Source organism: Fonticula alba, assembly GCF_000388065.1.
Source record: "Fonticula alba strain ATCC 38817 unplaced genomic scaffold supercont2.1, whole genome shotgun sequence".
Classification (NCBI taxonomy): domain Eukaryota; order Rotosphaerida; family Fonticulaceae; genus Fonticula; species Fonticula alba.
This window is the reverse complement of record NW_009242971.1, coordinates 1,055,166-1,066,716: the sequence shown is the minus strand read 5'-3', so window position 1 is coordinate 1,066,716 and position 11,551 is coordinate 1,055,166. Positions and strand designations below refer to the sequence as shown.

The window sequence follows — 11,551 nt, the reverse complement described above, 5'->3', positions numbered from 1 at the left end:
CCCGCCCCAACTCACACACACATCGGGCTTAAGTGCCACTGCGGTGTGGGTGTGGCCAGTGTTCACACTGGAAGCTCCACCCTTCTTCTGCGACTCCCTCCTCTCCTTCCCACTCTGCACTACTCTGGATCACCCCCCCCTCCCCCAGTCCACCCACCACACCCCCCCTCACTCCTCTGCTCCCGACTTGGTGCCTGGCCTGAAAGAGCACAGGCCTCTTCATGTGCTGGCCGCCCGCTGCCGGTGTCCCCCGCACGTGAGCAACCCTCCCTCCTCTCTTCACCATGCCGTCCGACAGCTGTACGCCCTTTCTCCTCTCCCCCCCCCCCCCCCCCTGTCTCCCGCTTGCCAGCCGATTCCCCTCTGCCATGCCCCGGCCCCTCCCCCTCTGCCCCTGCCTATCTGCCCTCACCCTCACCTCCCACATGCAGCCGACCCCATCTGCCCGGGGTGCGAGCTCGCCATCAGCAATGAGCGGGCCCTGCGCGTGGGCAAGCACCTGTACCACTTGGCATGCGTTGTGTGCTCCATTTGCCACTTGGACATCTCCACCACCGGCATCTACCTCGACAGTCCGGATCCCATGGCTTCGATGTCCGATGACGAGCCGGCCCTCCTGTGTCGGGACCACTTTTTCGAGCACCACGGCACACGGTGCTCCGCCTGCGGGGCCCTTGTGACCACCGGGTCGATTGTGACGGTGGACATCACCAAGCTGGCTCGAGCGACCCCGGGGTCGCCGGACTCCGTGGCCGAGAATGCCCACAGCTCCGACGTCGGCGCCGATGATTCCAGCGCCGGGAAGCCGGCTAACTTCCATGCCGACTGCTTCCGGTGCTACCGCTGCCGGAAGCTCTTCGACTCCGGTGAGCGGGTCATGGTCGCTCGCGGGTATGTTTCCTCTCCTCTTCCCCGTCTGCTCCTTTCCTTCTGCCCTTTCCCCCCCCCCCCCTTCCCTCGCTGTCGGGAACCGCATCTTTGTCGTTCCACTAATCCCCGGAGCCCGTGGTCTGCTTTTGCTGTTTGCTGCATCCCATTGTCACCATTTCCCTCGTACGGTGCTCGCTCGATCTTCCACAGCCAGCCCACCTGTGTTGCCTGTACTTCCTCCTCTTGTGCTGCTTGCATGGCCCCCATCTCGCTGGATGACCCGGATGTGCTGAGTCTGCACGACCGCCGTCATGGCCTGCTTCCCTTCCACCGAGGCTGCCTGGCCTGCAGTGTTTGCCGGCAGCCCTGCACCCGAGACGGGCGTGTCATCTACTACAAGCGCCGGGTGTGGTGTCTTCGTGACCTGCGAGCCTCCTTCGGCTATGACAGTGCGTATACCGCAGCCATCTTGGCATCTGCCGCGATTTGACCATCTCCCCATCCCATGCCCCGCGCCTTGCTGCACCTGCTGTTTCCCTCTCCCCCCTCCCCGTCTCCCCTCCCCATCTCCCTTTCCCTTTGGCGGCACCATTGACATCGCTCCCTCACCTGCGCGCCGGCAACACACAGTCTATGACAACCTGGAGTACCTCGATGGTGGCCCGGACCTGGATGAGCCTATGCCCCCGACTCCGAAGCACAAACTTCCCACTGACCGGCCCTTGCCCTCGGTTCTGGAGGGTGCCTCGGAGAACGTGCTGAATGCCGTGGCCGCGCTTCTCTCGGCCGGGGAAACTCTTTGTACGCGTGGATCTCTGCTCGCACATGCTCATGCTCGGTGCATTCGCCCTTTTATCGTCCTCTTGCCCTGACACTCGGCATCGCACGAAGCCCCAACCGAGGTCGCGGCCACGGTGGCCGCGGCTGCAGAGGATGGCATGCCATCGCTGGCCATCGCCGGCGATGTGGTTCCCGACCAGGATGCCCCCTGGCTCCTGCATGAGGTCCCCCTTAGCCGGGCCGAGGCGGTCCTGCTGCTGAAGCATTGGGGCCAGAATTCGGCCACCTCTCCCTCCTCGACGACGGCGCCGGCGGCTGCCGACACGGCCGACACCCCGCGGGTGTTCTTCGTCTTCCGGGATCGCGACGACGACTCGCACGGGTACCAGCTCATCTGCCGGACCTTCACCAAGCAAGTTCCTGCGGGCTATTGGATTGCGCCCATCACCACGAGCAACGACGAATCCTCACCCACGGGGCGTCTGTACGGCCTGCAGTCGGGCGACCCGGCCGCCACGGCCTCCGTCTCTGGCAAGTTCCCCACCATTCGCGGGCTGGTGGAGGCCTACCAGCAAGGGGGCGATTCGCTGCCCTCCCCGCCTCCGCCCGATGGCCAGCCTCTGCCCGCGGATTTCATCAACTTCGAGAAGGTCCGTCACTTGCTGGCCTGCGTGCCTGCTTTCCTTTGCTCCATACCACCATGTGCGTGACTTGCACAACTTGCACGACCCATTGCTAACTCCTCCTCTCCTCCCTTCACGCATACACACATACACACACGTACTGTGCCCTCCTCTGACGCCACAGGTTAAGGAGCAGCCGGAGTCCATCCCCAGCGACTTGACGTACGCCGGTGCCGAGGAGTACCTCGATGGGCGCCGTCGCCTGTTGGTCTTCGAGCAAATTGCCCAGTCCACACGCTGGCATCTGAATCAGCTTGGTGAATTGGCCGCCCGCGAGTCCGGTCCCACTTCCCCGGCCGGAGGCGCGGTGGTGCGTCTTTCCTGTTTCCTCCCCCCGCGGCTTTCCGGTCCGCTTGCCCTCTCGTATGGTTATCTGACCCTCTTCCAACAAGCAGCCCACCTCCCCAGCTGCCGCCTCGGCTGGGGCCTCTGCTCCGGCTGCCGGGAATGCCCAGGATGAGGATTTGGCCGCGGTCAAGCGTACGCTGGCCCGTGCCGAAGCCGAGGGCGACCTGGCCCGCGTGGTGGTTGCCGCCTCGGAGCTCGGTGTCTCTGGTGGTGCGTGCCTTCAAGGCGGATAAGTGGCCTGGCCCTCGGCCCTCGGCCCTCGGCCCTGACAACTTGCTTTGCCCCCTCGCCCTGCTGTCTCCCTCGGGCGCGTGTTCTAATGGTGTCGCTCCTGCCCCTGCACATGTGACTGATGCGCGCATCATATGTAGCTGTCAGCTCGCGGACCAAGTTCCATGTGCCGGAAATCTTCGACGTCGCACTCAAGATCCTTGACAGCGAGACGTCGGCAACCCCGGCAGGGGAGGAGGACTTCGACGACGCGGCGTCGGCCATCTCCTCCATCTCGACCGTCTCGTCGATGCAAGACTCCGTGTCCATCTTCGATGCCACCGGCGACGAGACCCTCGTGTCGGAAACCCTGCGCCTGGGCCCGGCCACAGTGGCCGCCCTGCGAACCTACTGGGATGCGGAGACCGTGCGTGGCCGCGAGCCCCCGCGCGATGGTGATGAACTCTGCATGCTGGTGGCACGCCTATTGCCGGCGGTGGCCGGGCCGGATGCGGCTTCCGTGCAGGCGGCCCTCTACCGGCGGCGGGATCTGCGTAGCCTGGTGACTGCTGCTCCGGCGGCGGTGGCTGCCAACACGGTCACCATGGACTTTGAGGCGTTCTTGCGCGTGGTGGAGGCTCTCTACTGTCCGGCGCTTGGGCCCATTTACGCGCTCTTCTTGAGGTATGCTCGGGCCTGTCCGCAGAGCGAGTCCATGACCATTGTGGAGCTGCGGAATTTCCTGGCCCGCGAGCAGCAGGCCGTTGGCCTGACGGCCCTTGGCGGCGGGTCGCCTGCCATCTTCCAGGCGCCCTCGGGACCGAGCACCACTCAGGCCGCCGCGTCCGCCTCCGCCAATACCGAGCAGGCACTCAGTCGGTCGCTTGGTCTGGACACGAAGCTGCCCCTGCCGGCGGACATCGACGCCGTGCTTCTCTGGCTGTATGAGGTTAATGAGGTCAATGCCCGGCGCGCGGCGCGGGTTCACAGCGGTGAGCCGCTGTCGCGGTCCCTGTCGGTGGCCAAGCCACGGGGTGGTGCCAATGCTGCTGGCGGTGCTCCGGCCGAAAGCCGGGGCTCTTCCCTGCGCTGGCCCGGTCGGTCGAAGAAGAACCAGCCGGCCGATGGGTCTTTCGACCCGGTTCGTATTGGCAGTGACCAGGACGATATGCTGCAGGATGGCGAGCGCACCTGGACTCCGGCCGAGCGCGTATTCGGCCGATTCTGTGCCACCACGGCCGACGGCCTATTGACCATCTTCGGGTATGTTACCTTGCCATTGGCAAGTGGGGGGGGGGGAGGGGGGAGGGGGGGCTCCTAGTCTCTCTTCTCCTTTCCCTCGCCCCCCTCTTTCTCTGTCCCCATCTGTCAGCATGCATGCTAACCGGAGTGGCGTGCACTTCCCGCCTTTCCCTCCCTTTCTCCCTACCTCCTCTTCCTCCTGCCATGCTCGCGTAGCTTCGCCAACCTTCTGCTTGGTCGTCAGAGCACCATCATGAACCCGGTTCACGCGACCACCGTTTACCAGGACATGACCCGGCCCCTGTCACACTACTTTATCGATTCCTCGCACAATACCTACCTGGAGGGCGATCAGCTGAAGGTATGCTGTGATTTGCGCATGCACCTATATGTCTCCTCGCCCTGCGTCGCTCTTGCCATAGCCGCATGCACACGTGCGCGTACTTACACATACTCCTGTCGCTGTCCCCGCTGCTGCTGCTGCTGCCACTGCTGCTGCTACTGCCCCGGCCATCAGTCCAACAGTACCACTGAGGCTTACCGCAAGTCGCTTATCTCCGGCTGTCGCTGTATCGAGCTGGATCTGTGGGAAGGCCCGCGCGGTGAGCCGCTCATCTACCATGGCTACACCCTGACGTCACGCATTCGTGCACGTCTGGTCCTGGAGGAGATCGCCCGGTCGGCTTTCGTAACCACGGACTATCCCCTGATCTTGAGTCTGGAGAACCATCTGGGCCACTCGCAGCAGCGCACCTTCGTCAAGTATTGCCGCGAGGTGTTCGGCGATTCGATGGTGGACTTCACGAGTGCGTTGGGCGCGGTGGAGAGAAGTGAATCCTCTCCCCTGCTCCTTTTTTTTCCTTCGACCTTCCCTCGTCAATCCGTCACGCACGCCTCGCCACACCTCCCCCTCCTCCTCCCCCCCTCTTCCTCCTCCGCCAAGACTGACAAAATGCGTCGCGTGCCTGATAGCTGGCTTCTGGGAGAAGAACCCCGCGGAGCTCCCCTCGCCGGAAGAGCTGCGTGGGAAGATCATCATCAAGAACAAGGCACACGAGTCGCGCGGGCAGCCGACGCAGCCCACTGACAAGGCCTCCCGGGAGATTAGCGACATCGTGGTCTACACCAAGGCCTCTCACTTCCCTTCACTGACGCAGGCGCGCGATGGCAGCCGCTGCTATGAGATGGTGTCCATCCCGGAAAAGAAGGCCTTCAAGATGGCGCGCTTCTCCTTCCCCCTGCTGTTCAGCTTCGCGCAGCATCGCTTCGCGCGCATCTATCCCGATGGCATGCGCTTCGATTCGAGCAACTTCGACCCGTCGCTCATGTGGGCCACCGGCGTGCCGATGGTGGCTCTGAATGCCCAGCGGCCGGACCGGGCGAACCACCTGAACCGGGGCAAGTTCGCCGACAATGGCGGCTGCGGGTATGTCCTCAAGCCTCTGGCGTACCGGCCGGAGGTTCCCCTAACTGGGCCTCTGGCGCCGGAGACGCTGGATGCTCTGCTGGAGCGCCCGGTCGGCGTGACCGTTGTCCGCATCCGCCTCCTGGCCGCGTACGGGTTTGCGCGGCATGCGCGCGCCGCGCGTCGGTCCAGATCCCGCAGCAGCCGCTGGGCCCCGGCCGTGCAGCTGGAAATGGCCGGCCTCAACACATCCAGCCACTTGAGTAGCCCGGGCAGCTCGATCGGGCTGCTGGGCTCGTACATGGTGCGCCGGTGCTGATGCGCGCCTCCCCCCACTGGCCCTTATTTACATCCGCCATCTCGCTCCTCTTGCCACTTCTAACGTACAATGTCCATCTGGTTCCTCCTCCTCCTCCCCTTTGGTCCCCCCCCCCCCCCCCATGGACGCGCAATCGTCCTCCTCCCACCCATCCACTCGCTCCCCGCCGGCTACAGTGGGCTGACCAGTCTTTCGAGACGCTGGCCGTCGCGCCGGAGAACAGTCTCCTCCGGTTCACGGTCCATGGGACATCCGCGTCCAGCAGTACCAGCACCGGCAGCAGCAACAACAGCGACAATGCCACGGCCACGGCCCCGGCCCCGTCCGATACACTTGGTGAATTTACCATCTGTGTGGCCAATCTGCTGCCTGGCACTCGCACGGTCCGCCTGCGCCCGACGAATTTGCCCTTCGGCGGTGTGTCTTTGTCGGACCCCTCCCGGCGCCCGGCCCCGGGCCATGCGCCGCGTCTCGTCCTCAACATCAGCCTCGAGCCGCTGGCCGATCGGCCGATGTCCACCTTCCTGCGGGGTGTGACGTGTGTGGCCCCGGTGGCTGAGGCCCCGGCGGCCATTGTCGCCGAGCCGGACGACGAGCCGGCCGAGATGCCGGAGCCGGCTCCCATGCCCGGGCCTGCTCCTGCCCGGCAGCTGGCCCCTTCGGCCGCCCCGTTCGACATCTCCAAGCTCATGGAGGCGGCCCTGGCCCCACTGGCCGAGGTGGAAGCCTCCTCCAGTTCCCCCATCGCCGGGAGTCTTTCTCGCCGGGCCACCATGCGAGTGGCTAGCAATGGCGACAGCCTGACCCTGCCGTCAAGCCCGCCGCCGATGGCTCGGTCACCGCTCAGCGTGGACCTGCCGGTCCTGAACGCCGGTGACCAGCTCCCGCCGGTGCCGGCGGTGGCCGCCCCGGTCCCCGCTGCTGCGACGGCCCCGGCGGCCGACCAGACGGCCTTCGCCGCGTCGGGCAGCTTCCGGCTGGTGATCGACGCCGATGAGACGACGGCTCCGCCGGCCGTCGCCGCCGCCGCCGCCCCTGCACCCTCCTCCCCCTTCGTGGCTAGCCCCACCATCCGCATTGAGCTGCCCGATCCCCCGGCTGAGGAGCCTGCGCCTGTCCCGGCCCCAACCACGGAGCAGGCGCCTGCCGCGACCGCGACACCGGGCCAGTCCTCGGCGACCTTGACCACCGCTCCGGCGCCTGCTGCCGCTGCCCCGGCCACCGAGTTGCTGACCCTGCCGGGCGCTTCGCAGGATGCGCCATCCTCGCCGAGTGTCGACCGTGCCCCGTCACCCACCCCGAGCACGGCCTCCACCTCCTCCAGCAGGCGATCCATCAGCGGGATGTTCCGCTCACTTTCCAGGCGCTCTGAGAAGAAGTGATCGAGTGTGTGTGTGTGTGTGTGCCCTCGCACAGGCCGTGCACCAGTGCGAGGGATTGCACGCGCCCAGAGGCGGCTCCCTTCCTTTTTGTGTTCCCACCATATGCAGGCACGCGGTGGAACTTTCCCCTTCCAAATAAAAGTACAATAGACCCCGCATCCATAGCACAAGTGCCGGACCGAGAGAGAGACCGGCCTGCAGGAACACACTGCGACAGGCATCCACTCTGCCGAAAGAAGGGCGGCAGGGGGGGGGGTGCAGGCGGTGTCCCATTCGACATGCCAGGCGAATTTCGCCCAACCCCCCCCCCCCGGGCAGGAGGTGGGATGCCCCACGATGGACGCAGCAAGGAGGAGCGCGGAAGAGAGGATGCTGTATTTCATCATCGGGGGAAGAGAGGGGGACACACACCAGGCGCGCATCCAGGAACACCGACTGCGACGCGCATGCGCAGACACACACGCACACACACAGGAGGGGTGGTACACAGCAGCGGCAGATCAGGCGGAATATGGTACAAAGGGCGAGGAACAAGGACAGGAAGGGGGAAGGCTGGGGCCTCACAAGGCAGGAAGGGGGGGCTGGGGAGGAGAGGGCACACAGGGCCACCAGGCGGGACACGCGCGCAAGTGCAGGCACCGGATCTCGCCGGGCAGCGGCGGCTAATGCGCGTGCATACGCGCGGAACTCGCGAGACGACGCCCACCGCCCCTCCCCCCGTGTGCTCAGACCGCGCGTTCTCCAGATCGAGCATGGCCGATGGGCGGCACGATCTCGGCCTCGCGAGGTGCAGTGTGTGCATTCTGGAAGAGTGACATGCTCAACACCAGCACCCGCGATCCGAAGGCCACATCGGCCACATGCTCCGAAACAAGAACAGCGAGGCAGACACCTCCACAGAAGGAGGGAAGGGGAGAGACACACAGGTGCGGCGGAGCGCGTGCGGGGGGGGGGTAGTGTCGAGTGCCATCAGTATATATTTTGTGGGGACGCATGCGCACACACACCATATCCGGGAGGGGGAACACGGACGGGGGGCGCGCGCACGGACGCGCTCATGTATATGGGATGTCTCTGACGACGGATGGTGCCACACATGCGGCGCGTGTCGTCGGGCGAGCGCGATGAGAAGTGGCGGGGGAGGGCAGCACACACATGCGAGCACGGTGCTTTCATCCGGCGCTCACGCAGCACGGCGCATGCGCGCGCACGCGGGCGGGCGGGCACACAACAGACCGGGGCTGCTTAGTAGAAGAAGCCGAGGATCTTGCCACCAACGTTCTTGCGGCGGGCCTCCTCGTGGTCCATGATACCAGCGGAAGAGGTGATGACGAAGAAACCGAACTGGCGGGCGGGCAGCAGGTAGGAGACCCAGCGCTCGATCTCGTTGAGCTTGATGTCGTAGCGGGGGGAGATGGCACCGCACTTGTTGATGCGGCCGAGGAGGTTGATGACGATCTTGCCGGCGCGGCGGTCATCGACAACCTCGAAGTCGCCAATGTAGTTGTGCTTCTGCATGACGGTCAGGAACTTGACCACGACCTTGGAGGAGGGGCGGACGAGGACCTGGCGCTTGCCGCGCTTCTCGGCGTTGTTGATGGACTTGAGGGTATCGGCGAGGACGGAGATGCGGACCATTGTGACGGATTACGACTGCAAAAGGGGGAACAGGGAGGAACACGAGCAAGAGAAGAAGGGGTGTCAGTGGCTCCTGTGTGTGTGGAAGGGGAAAAGCACGCCAAGTGTGGAGGGGGGGGGAAAGAGGCGAGGGACCATGCGTCCAGGGAGCAAGGCTTTGAGGGGTGCCTCCGGAGCATGGGACCCGCCACACACGAGAAGAAAGGACAAAGGCCAAAAGGCCGGGGGAGTGAGGCGGAACACCCGTGCCATGCGCGCGTGCCCCTCTGGGGAGAGAGGAAGAGCAATGCAGCAAGACACGAATGGAGCCGGACTCTACACAGCCCCGTCCCTCTGCTGCACCCTGGCAGGGGAGTGTAAACCCCGCCAGGTGCCATGAGGGACACGACCCCCCTGGCACTCGCACACGGCCCCGCGCGTCCTTCCCCATCACTCGACCACGGGGAGGAAGTGCTCGTGGGACCGCGAGCGCCCGCATGCCTCTCTCTCTCGCTCTTTGAAAGCTCCCCCACTCACACATGACAACCGGCGGAGGTGGAAATGCGCGGCCCCCTGCTACCAGAGCAGGGAGCACACACACACACATTCAGACCGGAATACAGAGGAGCAGAGAAAGAGAGAGAGAGAGGGGACCATGGGGCGCACGAGGGACACTACACGACCACCACCCGACCGGGGCACGGGCGCGCCCGGCCCCCACAGCCACCCCCCCGGGAAAACCACACCGACAGACATCCGCCCCAGGAAAGAAACCAACCCAACACAAGAAGCGTGCACAAGGGCAAAAGAGACAGCGAGGACAGGAGCAAGTGCGAGCATACACGACCATGTGCAAACACACACGCGCGTGCACCCAGCGCGCGCAAGGAGAAGACAGATCTCATCCGTGAGGGCATACACATACTCGACGAAGCACCAAGCGGACACGCGACACCATTTGCAGTGGGAGCACACACACACACCCAAGGAAGCCACAGCCACAGAGGGTGGGCTATGCTCCAGGGAGGTGGACTGCAAAGGGGAGATCAGCGCGCGAGGATACTTTCGACAAGATGCCTGCACACAAAGAGGAGACCGACCTTGCCGCGGGATGGACGCGCGAGGAGACACACGGACGAGCACACACGCACGCGCAACTGCCCCATCTGCTCACTTGCACTCATGCGCACAGCTGTGCGAGAGGATCTACCCGGAGGCGTCGGGCGGTCTGCCTGGGCCCTCTCGTTGGTGTATACGAGGGGATCCCCAGGAGGTCAGACACGCCGTCGGCGGTTTTTCCCAGGAAGGTGTCCAGTGGAAGAGGAAGGCATGTGCTTGACGCGCGGTGGAGCGGCGCGATGACCGAGAGGAGGCACGGCACATCGAGGCTCGGGGGGGGGAGAGAGGCAGAGTCACGAAGGGGCACAGCGGACAGGGGTCGGATGCAGCTTCAGGAAGAAGCATCCGCCGCCGGTGCCACCGGCCGCCGAGAGGGCGGAGATTTGGGGGAGGGAGCCGGGCAAAAGAGGGCGTACCGGTGAACCGGATGGAGAAACACGGAAAACAATCGAAGAGGTCCGTCGCTCGGGGAAGTTGGCACCGCAGGAGTCGGCCTTTTATACCGGCGCCCGGGCCCCCACCGGGCGGCCTCTGTGTCCTGGCGGCGCTCTGGCGAAATGGAGGAGTGCGGACCGAGGTGGGGACAACCGGGCGTGTACGTGCGGGCGAGGGGGTGGGGGGGGACACCTGCGCCTCCACACACGCGGGAACACGCCATGCCTCACACTGCGGTTTCCGCCTCCGCCGTCCGGGTGCGCCGCGCCAGAGCGCCACACACGCGAGAGCTCGCCGGTTGTGCCTCCCCCGCCGCCGGCCAGACCCCGGGGGCCGGCTCCAGCAGCCAGACAACGCCCAGGCCCTCATGTCTCCCCCTCCACACGGGCTGACTTGGAGAGCCCTTCGGCCGACTGCCGTGTGAGCCCGATGGGCCCCGCGCCCTGGATGCCGCCCACCAATCCGCGGTCCCAAGCCGGGGGAGCCAACAACAGTGGTTGCCCGGAAATGGTGTTCCAAATGATGTTCTTCCGGTGGCACACGCACGAAATTCGAGTTCTGTATTTGTGGATCCTTCAGCCTCGTGCGCGTTCCCCGAAGTCGAGCCAGTCACCGCCGACGCGGCTTAATCGGCCTGAGGACACGTAAGTGTCCCGTCTTTGCTCACACGCATTACTGCCTCATTTCGCCGACGGTTGGGGGGGGGGGGGGGGGGGGGGGGGACGAGCGGGGGTAGGTATCATCCCCAGCCGCTTGCAGAGTGCGAACTCAGCATGAACATCCTTCTCGCCCTGGAAGATCCCCACCGGAGCCGCCCCCGACGGCCGGCGCCTTCCGTGGCCGAGGCGCAGCCGGAAAAGCCGACGCCGGGGGCTGGGGCAATGGCCACACGACGGCCCTCGCCTCGCGCATTCCCGTGCCGCGGCCAACAATAAAGGAATAGCCGAGGGCCGAGGCCGCCGGGGCCGAGCAGGATGACTTCTCGCTCGCACCGGATCGGTCCCACGATGGCCTCGAGCGGACGCGCGTGGCCACCCATAGCCGATGCGCGCCGACCCATCCGCCGACTTTGTGCGCCAGCCACACCCCGACGGGCGAACAACGCGACACTTTCAGCCGGGGGCCAGCGGGGGGGGGGGGG

General features: G+C 65.4%; 3 protein-coding genes across 3 annotated transcripts in view; 2 read left to right on the top strand and 1 right to left on the bottom strand.

Annotated features, from left to right (window-relative positions):
* The first annotated feature begins 75 nt into the window (after nt 1–75).
* Nucleotides 76–7,409, top strand: H696_00232 (hypothetical protein). The gene is made up of 12 exons (XM_009494077.1): nt 76–300; nt 432–891; nt 1,081–1,319; nt 1,501–1,671; nt 1,762–2,300; nt 2,458–2,643; nt 2,729–2,891; nt 3,053–4,154; nt 4,350–4,494; nt 4,651–4,939; nt 5,106–5,842; nt 6,034–7,409. Exons 1-12 carry the CDS (start codon nt 285–287, stop codon nt 7,237–7,239), a joined length of 5,253 nt encoding a protein of 1,750 aa, XP_009492352.1. The 5' UTR covers nt 76–284; the 3' UTR covers nt 7,240–7,409.
* Nucleotides 7,410–8,200: 791 nt separating this feature from the next.
* H696_00231 (40S ribosomal protein S15a) lies at nt 8,201–10,436 on the bottom strand. Its single transcript, XM_009494076.1, has 2 exons — nt 10,392–10,436; nt 8,201–8,892 (listed from the first exon to the last, which is right to left on the bottom strand). Exon 2 carries the CDS (start codon nt 8,875–8,877, stop codon nt 8,485–8,487), a length of 393 nt encoding a protein of 130 aa, XP_009492351.1. The 5' UTR covers nt 8,878–8,892; nt 10,392–10,436; the 3' UTR covers nt 8,201–8,484.
* A 403-nt stretch (nt 10,437–10,839) lies between these two features.
* Nucleotides 10,840–11,551, top strand: part of H696_00230 (hypothetical protein) — a gene marked incomplete at both ends in the record, with an annotated part of 3,764 nt that continues 3,052 nt past the window's right edge. The window contains one exon of the mRNA XM_009494075.1: nt 10,840–10,993. Coding sequence (XP_009492350.1) covers nt 10,840–10,993 — 154 coding nt within the window. The remainder of the gene's footprint in view (nt 10,994–11,551) is intronic.